The 18,494-nt window shown below is 35.6% G+C and overlaps 1 protein-coding gene across 4 annotated transcripts in view; it reads left to right on the forward strand.

Annotated features, from left to right (window-relative positions):
* The window catches only part of NAP1L1 (nucleosome assembly protein 1 like 1), a 36,161-nt gene extending 20,232 nt beyond the window's left edge, over positions 1 to 15,929 (forward strand). For 3 of the 4 annotated variants that reach the window (XM_066368527.1, XM_066368529.1, XM_066368525.1), the window contains 11 exons: positions 6,172 to 6,313; positions 6,549 to 6,629; positions 7,239 to 7,367; positions 7,910 to 7,981; positions 9,149 to 9,288; positions 9,724 to 9,869; positions 9,966 to 9,985; positions 10,854 to 10,976; positions 12,244 to 12,273; positions 12,778 to 12,825; positions 14,073 to 14,423. In XM_066368527.1, coding sequence (XP_066224624.1) covers positions 6,172 to 6,313; positions 6,549 to 6,629; positions 7,239 to 7,367; positions 7,910 to 7,981; positions 9,149 to 9,288; positions 9,724 to 9,869; positions 9,966 to 9,985; positions 10,854 to 10,976; positions 12,244 to 12,273; positions 12,778 to 12,825; positions 14,073 to 14,108 — 967 coding nt within the window. In that variant the 3' untranslated portion in view covers positions 14,109 to 14,423. Of the gene's footprint in view, positions 1 to 6,171; positions 6,314 to 6,548; positions 6,630 to 7,238; positions 7,368 to 7,909; positions 7,982 to 9,148; positions 9,289 to 9,723; positions 9,870 to 9,965; positions 9,986 to 10,853; positions 10,977 to 12,243; positions 12,274 to 12,777; positions 12,826 to 14,072; positions 14,424 to 14,831 lie in introns of those variants that run through there. The other variant, XM_066368526.1, reaches the window with a different exon arrangement.
* Positions 15,930 to 18,494: the final 2,565 nt, after the last annotated feature.

Below are 18,494 nucleotides of genomic sequence, written 5' to 3' on the forward strand. Positions count from 1 at the left end.
ACGGACGCTCTGCCCACCAGGGGGCGATGCTCTGCCCCTCTGGGGCGTCGCTATGTCGCGACCAGAGCCACTCTAGAGCCTGGGGCAGAGGCCAAGGAACCATCCCCAGCGCCCGGGCCATCCTTGCTCCTATGGAGCCTCGCTGCGGGAGGGGAAGAGAGAGACAGAGAGGAAGGAGAGGGGGAGGGGTGGAGAAGCAGATGGGCACTTCTCCTGTGTGCCCTGGCAGGGAATCGAACCCGGGACTTGTGCACGCCTGGCCGACGCTCTACCACTGAGCCAGCCGGCCAGGGCCACAACTCTTTATTTCTTTAAAGTGATAATATGGTAATGTTTTGGGACTAAATTGCTACCATATTTCTTATTTTTAAATTTATATTTGGTTCTCCTTTTCTGCTTTCTATTGAATAGATTGAGTTGACATCTGGTTTCAAAATAAATGCATTCTTTTTTCTGTCATTATTAAGGTAAAGTGGCTCATTACCTAAGACCAAAGTTTATTTACCCTTGCTGATTTTTTAAATTTACCAATATCTATATTTATAAATAACTTCTCTTGTTGTCTGTCTCTTTCTTTCAAGGCAACAATAAAATTTACCAAGGTATTTAACTACCTACACCAGGGGTCGCGAACCTTTTTGGCTGAGAGAGCCATGAACGCCACATATTTTAAAATGTAATTCTGTGAGAGCCATACAATATCTTTAACACTAAATACAAGTAAATGTGTGCATTTTATGTAAGACCAACACTTTTAAAGTACAATAAGTCTCTGAATTCTTTTTAATAACGTTGTTATACTGTTGCTAACCAATGATGAATAAAGTACTTCTTACCATTAATGCAACTTCTGGTGCTGCATGGTTTAGCTGATGGCTTTGTAGTCTGGTTGATACATGGTGAGGTTAAGCTTCATGCAAGCGTTGAGACTTCCATCCATTAAACGTGATCGTGATCGTAGGTTGGTCTTAACGTTCTTTAGATGTGAGAAAGACTGCTTACATGCATACGTAGAGCCAAACATTGTCAGTACAGCAATACTGACACACTGCAGTGTGTGGTATGTGACGGGAAGTGCGTTCCAAGTTTTGACAATCAGCTGGTCTGCGGGTTGAAGTTTTTTTCATTTCTCCCCACTTGTGTGTGCTTGCCAACTCTGATTGCTGTTGTGCAAGTCTTTCCAAATCTTCATTCAGTGACTTGAACTTATTCATCCACATGTCTGAGGCCTTCAGGTCAGCAGCTTGTAGCTCAAAATCTCTTGACAGAGACACTGGGGATGTAACTCAGGTTGGCGCTGTCCACTCCACACTCATGTGGATGGGTGATGAACTTAAAGGACAAGTACGCTCATGAAATTCTCCAAAGTGCGCTTTGACTGACTGCAGGAAATTAGATGTGAAGCCCGCTAGCTGCTGGAGATCAAGATGTTGAGCAGAGTCACTTGCTGTGCATGCATCTTTAAACTCTCCCAGTTTTTCAAAGTGTAGTAAATTACCTGTTTCAGTGTTGGCAATGAAGAGTTCCAGCTTGTTTTCAAATGCAACACTGCTTGTTGAAGGGATAAGACCATATTTCCAATGCCTTGCATTTTCACATTGAGCTGGTTCAGATGTTCAATCATGTCCACGCGATAGTAGAACTTCAGGAACCACTCAGTGTTAGCTAACTCAGGAAGCTCGATATTTTTCATTTCAAGAAAAGTCTGAATTTTGCTCAACAAGCCGCGAAACAGCAGAGCACCTTCCCTCTTGACAACCAATGCACATTGCTGTGCAGAAGCAGACCAGGATAATTATTCCCAACTTCATCCAGCAGTATTTTTAACTGGCGATCATTTAAAGCTCGGGCAACAATAAAGTTGACCTTCCGAATGACCACTGACATCACCTCACCAAGCTGCTCGCCACACATCTGAGCACAAAGCGCCTCCTGATGTAGGATGCAATGAAAACTTAGGATGGGTCTCATTTCATGTTCACGAAGAAGCGCTACGAATCCTGTTTTTCCCCACCATGCACAGAGCACCATCAGTCCACACCAAAATAAGTTTATCCATCGGTAGATTTTTTTCTTTAGCGAACTCAGTGAAAGACTTGAATAAATCCTCCCCTCTTGTCTCTTTCATAGGCAAAACAGCAAGACTTTCCTCACGTAATGTGTCACCAACAGCATGCCTTGCAATCACGCAGAACTGGAATAAATGGCTTACGTCTGTTGACTCATCAAAAGCGAGAGAAAAGAATGGTGCTGCATTTATGTCCTTCACTTGTGTTGCCTCAATTTGATTTGCCATCATGATGGTACGATTGTGAACAGTTCTTGCCGACAGAGGCATGTCTTTTATTCGTTTGATTATCTTGTCTTTATTCGAAAAGTCGTCAAAAAATTCATTGGCAACATCAAGCATGAATGTCTTGGCATACTCCCCATCTGTGAATGGCTTTCCGTTTCTCACAATTGCTAAAGCACCAGCAAAGCTAGCCGAATTCCAGTCACCTTGTTAGGTCCAAACACGGAGTTGCTGCTGACTAGCTTGCACTCTGCACAGTAGTTCTTGACATGCTTTCTTCCTGCTGTCCCCTGCTGGATATTTCGATGCAAACGTAGTATTGTGTGTGTCAAAGTGCCGCTTTATATTTGACCATTTCATCGATGCACTTTTATCATTGCATATTCGACACTGCAGAACCTGCTCTCTACACAAAAGCGAATTCCTCTGTTCATTCCTGCTGAAAAGTACAATACTCCTCATCTTTTTTTCTTTTAGCCATCTTCTTTGTCAAAAGGGTTTCTGCAATTATCTAGCTGACTACTTGATTAAAAGGAGGGAAGTTTACTTCCTGACCTTACAATGACCTGTGTACGTTATGCATTATCCAATAAAAATTTGGTTTTGTCTGGAGGACAGCTATGATTGGCTCCAGCCACCTACAACCATGAACATGAGTGGTAGGAAATGAATGGATTGTAATACATGAGAATGTTTTATATTTTTAACATTTTTTTTATTAAAGATTTGTCTGGGAGCCTGATGAAGCCATCAAAGAGCCACATCTGGCTCGCGAGCCATAGGTTCCCGACTCCCGACCTATATCTTATCGATGACCTTTCCTGAATAATTTTTAACTTACTCAAAAGTTATTTTTGGCTCTGGCCAGGTAGGTCAGTTGGTTAACGTCATCCAGCCAGTTGAGATTGTGGGTTCCATCCGTCGTGAGGGCACATACAGAGAATCAACCAATAATGGCATAAATAAGTGTAACAATGAGTTATTGTTTCTCTTTCTCAGTTTCTTCTCTCTCTAAAAAGCAGTAAATAATTATTTATTTTATACATTATATTTAATGAATACACCGAGTACCTGTGGCATACTTTTTGAAGCCTGATTCACCTCATACAATTTTTATTTTGTCTTCATATCTGAATAAGTTTGGCTATAAAATTGTAAGTTTAAAACTCAGTTATCTTAAATACATCTTGTATATGTACAGTGTTTTCTTTTGAAGCCTGATTTTCTGATTATTTTTCTTTTGTAGTTATCTGTTTTCTTCATTGAAGTCTTAGAATTTTCATTTGTCTTTGATATTCATAAATGCCATTAACATGTCAGGAATTAGAGTAAGAATTTTCATATTGCTTTAACTTTGAGAAATTCTTATTATATACTTTAGATATTCACTCTCTGACTTTCAACTATTGTTAAATTAGTCGTCCATATCTCATGGCTTTGCTGTCTTCTATTTGGAGAGCTTTTCCAAGTCCTGGCCTTTCTCTTTTGAACCTGTCCTGTTTAGTCTGTTTGTTGGTCATTTTTATTACTGTATTTTAAAAATATATTTCTACCTTATTTTAAATTTCTTGGTCTTGTCTCATTAATATCTTCACTCATCTCTAAGTATATTTGTATTCTGTTGAAATTCTTAATTTAATAAAGCTGCTTCAGATGATAAGTATTTCATTATTTTATAGAAATTGTCTAATTATTGCCTTTCATAGAAATTGTCTATTATTGTCTTTCATAGAAATTGTCAAGTGTCTAATTATTGTGGACTTAGAGTTTAGGGATACTGGGCTATGAGAGTTACTCCAGTAACAAGTATTGAGGGAGGAATGAAGATCAGACTTAGTTTGTGACAATCCTGTGGTGTTTAAGGAGGAGGGGATGGGATGAGCCTCAGTAGAGTTCCAGTCACCTCAGATTCAAGGTTTGCTGACTATTCTAAAAATTGTTTAGGCTGCGCTGCTCTGGGAGGAGGCAGCCTCCTGGTTGTAATCCATTGTACCTGGATTAGAGCAGGTGAAGGAATCAATGCTTTGGTTTCTGAACCAGTCCAGTTTTCATCAACTTCATGTTATCTTAGGAACCCTACTAGCACTGGCTCTGTGGAGGGTGAAGGGAAAGGCAGTGAGTGTTGCAAGGTAAGCACAGAACTTAGAAGGCTTTCCTCCAGCCTGTCCTCACTGCCTCCTCTCTGGTCACCCCAGGATGTTCCCTCCCCAGGTGGCAGCTCACCCTCTACCAGTTAGAGCAGCCCCAGTCTTACTCAGAAGTTGCTTGTGGTGTACTTGTGTATGAGTACATATACACACATGTGGTATATGTTCATAGACATGTGCACACTCTAAAATAGTTGTTCCTTCTTGGTTATAAAGTTTCTAGGGTTGGTTTTTTAAATGAGAGTGGGGGTAGAGGCCAGCCACCAATTGACAACATGAAGCTTTTTATTTAAGAAATAAAAAGTTGATTTTTTATTTTCCTCTGAAATGAGAAGCGGGGGAGGCAGTCAGACAGACTCCCATATGCACCCGACCGGGATCCACCCGGCAAGCCCACCAGGGGGCAATGCTATGCCCATCTGGGGTGTTGCTCCGCTGCAATTGAGCCATTCTAGCGCCTGAGGCAGAGGCCATAGAGCCATCCTTAGCAACCTGGCCAACTTTGCTCCAGTGGAGCCTTGGCTGCAAGAGGGGAAGAGAGAGGGGGGTGGAGGGTGGAGAAGCAAGTAGGCGCTTCTGTGTGCCCTGGCCAGGAATCAAACCTGGAACTTCCACATGCCAGGCCGACGTTCTACCACTGAGCCAATTGGCCAGGGCCTTGATATATTTTTATTTATTTACTTTACTTCTGATTATCTTAACTAAGGTTGCGGTTATGTAAGTTAATTACTTGAATTAAAACAATCTCTTTATGGCAGGAAATTCTAACCTGTTGCACGGGTTTCCTAAAATTAGGTAAATTTTTAGTGTAAACATATTTTGGGAGGTAGAGAGGTTCGTAAGTATAAGCATTCTTTATGTGACTCACAAACTAGGTATGTATAACCTTTTAAAAATCTATACGCCATAGTAAATTGTATGGTGTATGAATTATATCTCCATAAAACTGTTAGTTAAAAACCCATGTCCTCTTTTGATAGAATATGTTCTTATTTAGTGTGATTTAAAATTCCAAATTAAATAGAGACTAAAATAGAAAATAATGGTTTAGGGCAGTGGTCGGCAAACTGTGGCTAGCGAGCCACATTTGGCTCTTTGGCCCCTTGAGTGTGGCTCTTTGGCCAGCTTAGGAGTACCCTAATTAAGTTAATAACAATGTATCTATCTATATAGTTTAAGTTTAAAAAATTTGGCTCTCAAAAGAAATTTCAATCCTTGTACTGTTGATATTTGGCTCTGTTGACTAATGAGTTTGCCGACCACGGGTTTAGGGTAATGTCCTTTTCTCCAGTATAGATATAAACCCTGGTACTACTAATTGGTAGAGGTGAGATACTCTTTTTTTTGTTGTTGTTAAATTCAGGTTATCATTGTTATACTTAGAGTTAGCATTGTCATTCCCTGACTTTTTAACTTTGTAAGATAGACTATATTTTACAGCTGAGATGCCAACAATGGTAAGAAGTTGAACTTCAGTACAATGAAAGATCTGAAAATCTGATTACATTTTTCTGTTGGTTTACTGTACCTGGTTAAATTTCTACTTTTGAACTTTTTGTAGTTCAGAGGTCCATGTATTTACATCTCTTAAAGTTGAATTACTTTGAGTTAGTATATTTTTGGTTAAAATAGGAAACTTATCATTCACTAACTTTTATGCTTCCATTTTTATATGATAATTTCCATTGATATTTACTGTGATGTTATGTAACATGTTTTCCAACGTTTCAGCTTGCCTAAGGTAGTTAAAAGACGCGTGAATGCCCTCAAAAACCTTCAGGTTAAATGTGCACATATAGAAGCCAAGTTCTATGAGGAAGTCCATGATCTTGAAAGAAAGTATGCTGTTCTCTATCAGCCTTTATTTGATAAGGTAATGCTTTCTACTACATTTTATTTATCTAAAACTGGAGAAGGTAATAAATTTCTGGAAGCAAACTTTCTTTAGACCTCTCAGCAAAATAGTTTTTAGATGTATTTGGGAAACTTTCAGTAATAGCAATTTAAATTGTGGTATACGTTAATTAAATCTATGGGTTCTTAATGACAACTAGTTTTTAGCTTAGATATCAGTGTTTTTATGTAAGCTTTTTTTTTAATCATTTTAGCGATTCGAGATCATTAATGCAATTTATGAACCTACAGAAGAAGAATGTGAATGGAAAGCAGATGAGGAAGATGAAATTTCGGTTGGTATCAACATTTTAATTTAGTGATTTTATACCTTGGAAATAAATTTTTCCTTTGAATTTCATGGTAACATGCAAAGGATTGTTACCTTTTCTCAAGTGAAGAAGTGAAGGCTTCTAAGGCACATTCCCACAACTAGTAAAGGCAGAGCTGAGAGACGAATCCAGTGCTATGTTACATGTCCTGTTCCTCCAGAATTGCCATTTTAATGTTGATTAAGAGAATATAATATTTTGGTTTAAAACATCAAGGAGTGAGACATTGGATAAGGTTTATATTTCTTTTGCTTTTCCTGTTTACTATGCTTAAAAGTTACTCTTTTTCATGAATTAAAAATTTTTTTTCCTAAAACTTTCTACAGCTCATGGTCTTAGGGTTCTTCTTGGGAGCAGTATGGTAATAGCAATATTTATAAAAGTAAAGTTTGGTATGGTTAACAGCAGTGTTGACACAATTGAACCAGAACTATTGATCTGAAAGTTATAATTACTGATTAAGGGTTTATTGGTTTCTGTACTTCTTCCACTGCATATAAGTTAAGGGGATGTATAAAATTTTATCAAGTGATATAATCTAGGTATTCAATAGTATATGCTGTTTTTATTAAGGAGGAGCTGAAAGAAAAGGCCAAGGTTGAAGATGAGAAAAAGGATGAAGAAAAACAAGACCCCAAGGGAATTCCTGAATTTTGGTTGACTGTTTTTAAGAATGTTGACTTGCTCAGTGATATGGTTCAGGTAATATTATTTGTAAAAATACCAGTTTACCTCAGAGTAAACCTTTGAAATATAAGTGTCTCTTCATTGTTGACATTTTTAAAATGATTGCTTTCTTTTTAAAAGTTGTGATCTATAGAGGGAAAATTGCAGTTTCGATTAATGTAACCAAATTATTCATTTTTAAAATGAAATGATCTCTTTGATAATTGCACATTATTGTCTGGTGCTTTCTGATAGCTCTGCCTTCTGTCTTCGATGCTTAGTGTGGAGGTACGGTGTGAGACTTGTTTCAGTTGTCTTTCTCAAAGACCTTTTCAATCTGAAACACTTATTCCAGGGCACATTTGTATTTTAAAAGAATACATTTTTTAAAGTAAACATGCCTATTTGAGACTTGGTTTCATACTCTTCAGCCCAGTCAGGCTGGATAATGATGTAGTCATTGCTATATAAGACTTCACCATAAAATATCAGTCATCTAAGTATTTATTGTCCAGTGACAGAACACTTATCCTAAAATGCCACATTACTCATTTTTATTTATGTTTTTTAATTTGAAGGAACATGATGAACCTATTCTGAAGCACTTGAAAGATATTAAAGTGAAGTTCTCAGATGCTGGCCAGCCTATGGTAAAAAACTTTGAAATAACTTTCAATTTTGTAACATTAGATATTTAAAGATAAATAGATGAAACTTTCTAAAAAGATATGACATTCAAGAGTTAGGTAGAGATGGGGGAGAGAAGGAATTAAAAGTGATGCTTGGTATACTTAATGTTGGTAGGAAGTTAGTGTTTGCATGGGGATAATGTAATGCGTCATTTATTCTTTTCCCCATTAACTATTTTAGAATATAGTCTGTCCTTAATCCTGCATTAAAGATGATTTAAAAAAATAATACCAAGGAAACACATTATTCTGTATAAAAGGCATGTGTCTGGGAATTACATAAAACAAGACGTTAGAGAGCCCTTGCTTCCCCCATTATGAGAGTTCAACCAACAGCGACTCCCCAAAACCATCAGTAGTATTATGTATATAAAGTATAGGCAAAGCCACTATAGGCTATTGATTATTATATTGGCATGTATAAGGTTGGGCTTTTTCTCTGTCAAGCTCATGTTCTAGACCAGGGGTAGTCAACTCTTATACATGCCACTCACTTTTGTATCTCTGTTAGTAGTAAAATTTTCTAACTACCCACTGGTTCCACAGTAATGGTGATTTATAAAGTAGGGAAGTAACATTACTTTATAAAATTTATAAAGCAGAGTTATAGCAAGTTAAAGCAGATAATAATAATTACTTACCAAGTACTTTATGTTGGATTTTTGCTAAGTTTGGCAGAATAAATCTTTATAAAACAACTTACTATAGTTAAATCTATCATTTTATTTATACTTTGGTTGCTCCGCTACCGCCCACCATGAAAGCTGGAACTCCCACTAGTGGGTGGTAGGGACCAGGTTGACTACTGCTGTTCTTGACTAAGATTTAAAAGTCCTCTTTGTGAGGATGTAGGGAGTAAGAGGGAACTTAGTCAGTTTATTCAGGTACGCCTCACCTGTTTCATAAACATGTTACTAAACAGTAATGTATGCTGAACTAAGTTCTATTCAGTTTATTTTGTGCATCTTTTTTTTTTAACATAATTGGGATTTAGCTGATCATTTCCCAGAATGGGAAAAACATTATTACTTAGAATTTTATGTTTATAAATTAAAATATTAAGCTTTCTTTATAAAGCATTGAAATTAATGTAGGAATTTAATTAGTTCTTATACTTTTTTTTTAAAGAGCTTTGTTTTAGAATTTCACTTTGAACCCAATGAACATTTCACAAATGAGGTGTTGACAAAGACATATAGGATGAGGTCAGAACCAGATGATTCTGATCCTTTTTCTTTCGATGGACCAGAAATTATGGGTTGTACAGGGTAAGTTTAATTTTACTATATTAACAATGTTATATCTGTTTTTGAGATTTGTGATACTGGTATTTCCTAGTGTGTGTGCTTGATACATACATACATACACACACAGTTTACCTCCAAACATCTGAGGATAACGTTTTCGGAGAACTTAGCCACTTTGCTAGAATTCTTCTTTGCTTATGGACTATTACAGATATTTTTCCAAAGGAAATGTACATTTAAATTGGTTATATTGTGAATTTGTAAATATATTTATTGAAAAAAAGAATTGTTTAAAAATAAAATTTTTCTCTTTAAACTGCTACAGAAAGCATTTGAAACAATTTTGTCCTCTAAGATTTGAAATTAAACATATCATTTATTTAGAAAAATCTTAGCTTCCCTTCTAATTAAAAATAATGTATTGTGACAGAAAAATTTTTTCCTTTGTTTTGGAAGGTGCCAGATAGATTGGAAAAAAGGGAAGAATGTCACTTTGAAAACCATTAAAAAGAAGCAGAAACACAAGGGACGTGGGACAGTTCGTACTGTGACCAAAACAGTTTCCAATGACTCTTTCTTTAATTTTTTTGCCCCTCCTGAAGGTAAGTAGTGTTTTAGTTTGGTTATTGATGGTTGTTTTATTATAAGCTTTGTTTAATTTTTTTATTTATTTGGGTTTTCTCTTCTCAATTTTGCAGTTCCTGAGAGTGGAGATCTGGTAAGCTGAATTGTTACTTATTTATTGGATTGTTTACTTGTTTGAAATTGACGGACTGGTTTTCAAGAATGGGAAGTTGGGTTAGTTGCCACTAGCATTATGTTCTCAGGCTTGCATTGCATGGGGAAGACCTTCATGCATCTGAAAAAATGCCATTCAGAATGCTCTTAGTGCTTTTACCGAAAAATGCGGAAAAGCTAAAGGTTTTCTTTTGAGACTTGGCAGTTGTTGCTTTGTGGGATTCAAGTTTTCAAGACCACATTTTCTTTCTTATTGAAACTAGAATGTATTTATGAAAGCCTGAGATTCTGTTATTCTACTTGATGTTTTCAGTAACTAATATTTTAAAAGGAAAATTGAAGTGATCAAGCTGCTGATTTATACTTTACTTTGAAGCTGTAAAAACATAAGCAATGCCTGACCTGTGGTGGCGCAGTGCATAAAGCATCAACCTGGAACGCTGAGGTCACTGGTTCAAAACCCGGGGCTTGCCTGGTCAAGGCACATATGGGAGTTGATGCTTCCTGCTCCTTCCCCCTTCTCTCTTTCCTCTCTCTCTAAAAATGAATAAATTAAAAAAAAAAAAAAGGAAGTGGAAGTGTTTAAAAAAAAACATAAGCAATAACCTGTTCTAATTTTTACTTCCTGAAATTTCTCTGAATACATACCCTGGCCTGTTGACTTAACTTTCTTGTTACTAGAAACATGTAAATGACTATTTGATCACACCACACTTAAGCTAATTTAAAAGTGACAGGAAGTTAAAAGTAAAGTTGGGAGTTTCTTCATAATGTAAACCTAAGAGTCTTGAATATGCAAATTAAATAACAAAGTTACTAAGTTTTATACTGTTGTTTTTCTTAAACAGGATGATGATGCTGAAGCTATCCTTGCTGCAGACTTTGAAATTGGTCACTTTTTACGTGAGCGTATAATCCCAAGATCAGTGTTGTACTTTACTGGAGAAGCTATTGAAGATGATGATGATGATGTGAGTGAATATGAATTCAGTAAAATCATATGGGGGAGGGTATGATAGTCAGAATTGGTGAGAGGGTTAATGAATAGATGTAATTTTTAGAAAGCAATACAGAATAATGCAATTGAGATTATTACTGGTGTCCTTATAGATAACTTTTCTAAATTGTTTTACATAGGTCTTCTTTGTAGTTATTATTTTATTTAATTTTATTTATTTTTTTGTGACAGAGAGAGGGACAGTAGGAACAGACAGACAGGAAGGGAGATGAGAAGCATCTTCGTTGCAGCACCTTAGTTGTTCATTGATTACTGTCTCATGTGCCTTGACCAGGGGCCTACAGCAAACCGAGTGACCCCTTGCTCAACCCCTTGAACAAGCTGGTGAGCCTTGTTCAAACCAGATGAGCCTGTCCTCAAGCCCATGACCTTGAGGTCTCAAACTTGGGTCTTCCACATCCTAGTCTGATGCTCTATCTACTGTGCCATCGCCTAGTCAGGCTATAGTTTTTATTTTTATAAAAGCTATTATGCTCTTGTCTCTGACCAAATAAAACATACATATCTAGGACTTTTTAGCGCTTAAGATAATATTAGGAAGCATAGAGATTTTATCCCAAGGACTAGTAAGTAACGATTAAGGTAAAATTAGGCTGCCCTTAAAGGTTTGTGGGTGTGCTTATTGCTAAATGGCAATAATTTAAATAGACTTTTTGTGCAGTGTGTTCCACACATAAATACAGGCAAGCTATATTTATACTAAGAGTTGTCTGATCCTACTTTATCCACAATTGTTTTTCAGACTAGGATTATGTGATGGCAGTATTTTTCTTTTCAGATTATTATTATTTTTTTTTACAGAGACAGAGAGTCAGAGAGAGAGAGGGATAGACAGGGACAGACAAGACAGGAATGGAGAGATGAGAAGCATCAATCATTAGTTTTTCGTTGCGCATTGCAACACCTTAATTGTTCATTGATTGCTTTCTCTGATATGCTTTGACCGCAGGCCTTCAGCAGACCGGGTAACCCCTTGCTTGAGCCAGCGACCTTGGGCTCAAGCTGGTGAGCTTTTGCTCAAACCAGATGAGCCCTCGCTCAAGCTGGCGACCTCGGGGTCTCGAACCTGGGTCCCCCGCGTCCCAGTTCGACGCTCTATCCACTGCTCCACCGCCCGGTCAGGCTCTTTTGACATTAGTGGGTACAATGATGGATGTAAAATAATGCTGTTCTCAGAAAGTCTGTTAGCACAATCAAACTTGGGCCTTTTTCTTTTTCAGTATGATGAAGAAGGTGAAGAAGCGGATGAGGTAATGTTTACCAAATGAACAAGTAATTCTCTGTTTAACACATTGAGAAGCAAATTGACTTATGTATTCCTTTGCTATAATCATTCTGTGATACGGGATAAAAACATTTTTGGAAAAAATATGATTTTAGCAACTACAGCCAAACAATGTATGTAATAAGGTTTCAATAAATAAATTCCAAAACTCAGAACATTTTTTTTTTTATTTCAAATAATTCTGTTCTGCTGCAGGGTTATCAGCTCTTTGAAGAAGTCAAAAGCTGCAGTAAACTTTTTCAACGTTGGCTGCAGTAAATCTTTGCAATAAAAGTTGTCTGGATGTCTCAAGTTGTGTTGGGAAATTTTTCATATTAGAAGCTTTTAAATTAAATTGCAGTGCCACCAAACTGTAATCATGAAATTCTGTTGATCTATAGTGTAGTTTGTATTAAATTCTCCCTACGTTATGAGCCATTTCTTGCTACTGTGTACCTACTTCATGGATGCATTTTGAACTTTAATATAGGAAGGGGAAGAAGAAGATGAGGAAAATGATGCAGACAGTGATGCAAAGGTGAGCAAAATTAGTGCTGCTTTCTAGTAAAGTCAGGTTAACTAAGAATTGGTGTATCTAAATAAAAAGTTTAGTTTTTTTGTCTGTTAAAGTCTAGCCCATTGACTAATAAATACACAATTGTTTTTTAATCCTTATTGGCATTTCAATAGTACACAATTTTATTTTTGGGTCTGACTTTGTGTTTTTCATAGTTTTCAGCCTATATAAGCCCTAGGATTCTGTTTTAATGGCACGTTATCATGTATGGTGTTTTCTGGGGGTTTTTTTAGGAGCATTTTAAATCTTCTGGTTTTAGGTGGTTTTTCCTTCAGAGGGAAGCTTATAAACAAAAGGTCAGCTTTTAAATCATCTGACTGTAGGGGTGCTTGGAAATAGGGGAGCAGGACTGTGTGCTAAGTTCTTCCAACCACCTTTCTTCATTTCTGAGTCCCAGTCTGTTGTTCGTGGAATGTGTCATATCAGGGTTAGGAAAGGCTGTTATCTTCCCACAAAATACCCTGTAATTTTATCAGGATTCATTTGAAATTTTGTTTTCCCTTTAATACATTTATTTATTTGCTAAATGCTATAAAGTACCAATAAGATACTTGAAACAATTGAGCAGGTTAGAGAGGATATTTAAAAATAAAATATTCTGCCTGACCTGTGGTGGCACAATGGATCAAGTGTTGACCTGGAACACTGAGGTTGCCGGTTCAAAACCCTGGGCTTGCCCGGTCAAGGCACATATGGGAGTTGATGCTTCCTGCTCCCCCCCCCCCCCTTATTTCTATCTATCTGTCTGTCTGTATCTATCTATCTCTCTAAAATGAATAAATAAAAAATAATTAAAAACCTGCAGTAATATACCCCCAAAAGAGTAAGTTTAAAAATAATCTAACAGATATTAACTCCTTGCAGCTAAATTACAAATGGAATTAGTATTTTTGAGTTACTGATCTAGAAAAAGGAACAAATAATGGGTACCATGACTAACAAATTGCTTGGTTATTTAATTGTTTAAGATGTCTCACTGTGTCGTATTTTATGGAGTTCATTCTACAATGTAAAATCTGGGTTTTAGCATTTTCAAGATGTGTTAATGTTTGAATAAGTAATTTGCCATTGTTGCTCTATCCATTCTTTAAATTGGCAAAAATTTTGAACATTGAGATGATGTGATAATTGTGGTAGTTAATTATTAATGAAAAATTAATTGAAGCAGGTAGAAAAAGATAGATTGACTTGTTGTTTTCCTTTAACAGAAGGATCAAAACCCAGCAGAGTGCAAGCAGCAGTGAAGCAGATGTATGTGGCCTTGAGGATAACCTACACTGTAATAGCCTAAACACAACTACTACTTACTCACAGCCTTATGATTCTGTATTTCTTGGTAGACTCTTAATTTTTTTTAAAGGAAAGGAATTGATATTTTAACAAGAAGTTTGCTCTACCTAGCATTTTAACTTTAGTTTTTCTGCCAGGTATGTTGAATGCATAAATTCTCTCACACATTTTTATTCACTGCTACATAGTTTGGTTCTTCTAGGGTATTTTTATCGTGTAACTATTAGATTGCAGCTATGAAAATAAACAGAACTATTGAATGAAACAGATTTTTTGTTTTGCTAATTGTTTTCCTGAAGAACCAAAGTAATTTTTCAGCTGGTAGTTAAGTGGGTTTAAATTTGCTTGCACTAGCTTTGTGTTTCATTACCTTGTTATATTGTAGAAATGCAGTGCCTATACTAAAACAACTCATCATTTAAAAAACAAACACAAACTTGTGAAGACAAGTCTATGGTTAAGAATTTCCAGTGTGACCACATCCATTAAACTTAGATTATTAGTGAATTTTTACATTTTAGGTAACATAGTTAACTATAAAGAACCCATAACTCAGTAGTATGGTTATTGATTACCACAGAGAAGTGAATAAAACCTAGTATTTCCAGAAGTTAAGCTTTATTAACTGTACTTTTAAATTTAACCTTCATTAACTAAGCATCTTTTCTTTGTGGTAGGGTCTACCTTCCGCTTCCCTGGAAAGGATGAATTTTCATCATTTGACAAGTTCATTTGAAGTTTTTTGTTGTTTGTTTGCTTGCTTGCTTGTTTTTGTTTTTGCAGCCTAAAATAAAAATGTCAAATATAATTTTAGTTCTCACAAGGTAATGTCTTAATTTTGTACTAATTCAGGCAGAAGTAGAGCGCTAGCTTGAATTAAATATTATACCCAATATTGTGCCAACTTTGGAAGGGGTGTACTACATCTAGGAAAGTGTAAGAAACTTAAGACAAATAATGTAATTTTTTAAAACAAAGTTTAAAAAGTTAAGTTTTATTTTCTTTGGTTAGAATAAGAGAGGGTCCCAAGCCTCTATGGTTAATTCCAATTTTTATTGTTGAAAGTATGAGTATATTTACCCATGTGTTCTGTCTACTGTGTATTAAAATGGGTAGTACTGTTTACTTAACTACCTCACATGTATTAGGCATACTAAGTTAAATTATAGGAATTGTTTCTCAATCTTATGAAAAGCTTAAAAATTTGGACCTATGTACACCACAAGTATGATAGTCAGTATTTTATTCTACCACAGTTTGGTAAACTGCAAAACAAGGTTAAGTACTTGATGCTGGATCTGGTCAGGCAGTGCTCTCTGTGTGGCTCTTGTTTTAACAGAAGTGGATGAGTAATCAACTATTTCAAAAGGTCCAAGGATTGTTTTTAGATATTTTAGTTATGACCATATTGTAGAGATCGATCATGGTACTAAAATAGAAATAAGACCATTTGGGGGGTGGGGGTGGGATGTCATTAAATTTGAGACTATAGAGCCACATTTAAAATACCTCAGGCTAATTACTGTTAATTTTTTGTGTTGAACTTAAAAGCTTTGCCAGTGAGGGTGGACTAATTGGATTGTAATTGGAGAACAGTGTAGACTTACCGCTTGTAATAAAACATTAGGTTCATTTTTAGAAGTAATAGAGCTTCCATTTTGAAAATTTAGTATTAAGGTCTTGGAATGTGAATGGATACAATTTGTATAGTATATCTATTTTGCTCCTAACATTTTAATTAACTACTGGAAATCCTTAACCAATTGCAGTAGTTTCTAGGGGGAAAAAATGCCATGAAACCCCCATTTATTTTTCCTCTTTATTTTCAGAATGATTTTGGTTGCTTTGATTAGAGAGTCTGTGCTAATATTTTTTTTGTACCACAGCTCATTTGAATACAGCTGAACTTAAAAAAAAATTAATCGAAAGGATCTCATTTTTAATGAACTTAAAATAGCAAAACCACTATTTTTTCCCCAAACCTGTAGGAAATGGCTTTTGCCAAAGTGAGGGAGTAGGATTCTATTTCGTCTTGTTATATAAGAGTGATGTGGTTTGTAGAGGCATTGTTTTCTAATAAAGTTGTGGTTCAAGGGATATCAGTGTTCATCTATGCCATCTGTCCAGTCCAAAATGATTCTATTCCATTCAAAAAATGTAATTGGAGGTCCTTAATAAAATTTGCATTTAATTTTATAAAATGTACTGGTGATGTTTTGGGTGGGTTTTTTTTTTAATGACTACTTTTTTTGTAAGAACAGACTAGTGATGTTTAGAATTGGCTATTCTGTGCTTAGACCATGGTGGCCTGTAAATTTGCATAATTTCAAATTGTGAGCACCCACCCAAACCCTGCTAAATGGAATTTGTTATTGGAAGACTAGAAAGGAATTCCACAGTTCTACAGATTTTACTGAATTAACTATAGACATTTTTCAAGGCAATTCATATTTTCAGTTTACAGTTTTCTCTAGGCCAGGCACTGGCTACCAAGTTTTCTCTCTATAAATGGTAAAATCCAATATGATCGTCTATAAAGTGATAACTTTTGAAAACATTTTTTGACATTTTATATATAGTCATTCAAATGTGGTAAATAACCAGACAACTTAAACAGCTTTATAAATTGATTAATTTTTAGTTTAACATGAATGTCTGAAAGTTAAACTTAAGAAATTTCTTAGCATTATTTTTTCTAGGTTCCCTGAAATATTTCTGTGACAAAAATATCTTAATTGTATGGAATGGTTTAGAGTAGTACTTATGAAAAATGGGCTTCTACCTATTTCCTTTTTTACTCATTTAATAACATAAACTTGAATAAGGAGACATTAGCCTTGATAGAAATATTTTCATTATTTTATGAATAGGTTAATGAACATTGATTGGTGTATAAGTCCTCTTAAGATAATTGAATTTATGTTACTGCAGCTTGTAAGACAGAATTTGTGGTTTATCTGAGTTGTAAGCTATTCCCATTATTAAAAATATAAAACTTTGAATCTGTGAAAACATACCATGCAGAAGTATTAAACTATTTAATATTCATATATTTGAATGTTTGGTTTCAGGGCTTGATTTAGATTTGAGTCCATTTTATTTATAAATAATAAAATTTTTAGCCTTTATATTTTTTACTTTAAATCAAGCCAGGTGTTACTTTAAATGTACAGAATAAATGGATAGCTTAGAAGAAGAATACATTCTTTAAAAACCTTAGAGCAGCGGTTCTCAACCTGTGGGTCGCCTAAAGCCATGGGAAAATACAGATTTATTATACAATACATTTTTAAATAAAATATGTATTTCCGATGGCTTTAGGCGACCCCTGTGTTTTGGTCGTTCGACCCCCGCCGGGGTCGCGACCCACAGGTTGAGAACCGCTGCCTTAGAGGGTAAAAATCAGGCTAATTTAGTTTTCTTTTAATCACTATATTAGTGGTAATTGTAATTGGGTTTTGTTTGGAAAATATGTATTCATAGTTTAGGTAATTTGTTTCAAGTACTAAGTCTCTTAATAGGTGAAAACTTACCTGACCTGTGGTGGCGCAGTGGATCAAGTGTGGACTGGAATGCTGAGGTCGCCGGTTCAAAACCCTGGGCTTGCCGGGCCAAGGCACATATGGGAGTTGATGCTTCCTGCTCCTCCTCCCTTCTCTATCTCTCTCTATCTCTCTTCTCTAAAATGAATAAATTTAAAAAATAATTAAAAAAAAAGGAAAACTAAATGATGAAATTGACAGGTTAATTTTTAGCTATATAATGTCCTTGTTTAAAAATCAAGTTATTGTAACAAGTTCTTCGACTGATTAAGGGCCACTTACACGACTTCAGAAAAGTGAAAACATCTTTGTTGAAGTGTGAACGTATTGAAGGATAAGTGTTTATCCATGAGAAATTTTAATTGGTTTATTTTTAAAAATACAGTGTGCTTTGTATCTTGTGTTTAAATATAAAGTAAAAGAAATGGAGTATAACAATTTAGAAATAATAAATTGCCAGTAGGAAATAAATCCTTAATCCAGTTCTTTAATTTTGAAACTCAGGATGAAATGTTGCTTAAAATAAAAGCAGTGCGTTTTTGGATTGGCACATATTTTAAACCTAAAGGTAAGGAGGAACTGGGGATAAGTGATGAGAAATGAACTGGGCCAGAAATTGACGTCTCAATAAGAGTTAATGCTACTAATAATAATTTTTTCATTCATAATGAAATTAGGCAATTGTGGCTCTGAATTTTTCATGAAATGATAAAATGAGTTTCAGCCAAAATACTCAAAACTTGAATAAGGGTTGCCCTTTTTTTTTAAGCGAGCAAGAAAGAGACAGGAAGGGAGAGA

This window comes from Saccopteryx leptura, chromosome 2 (genome assembly GCF_036850995.1).
Source record: "Saccopteryx leptura isolate mSacLep1 chromosome 2, mSacLep1_pri_phased_curated, whole genome shotgun sequence".
NCBI classification, from domain to species: Eukaryota; Metazoa; Chordata; class Mammalia; order Chiroptera; family Emballonuridae; genus Saccopteryx; species Saccopteryx leptura.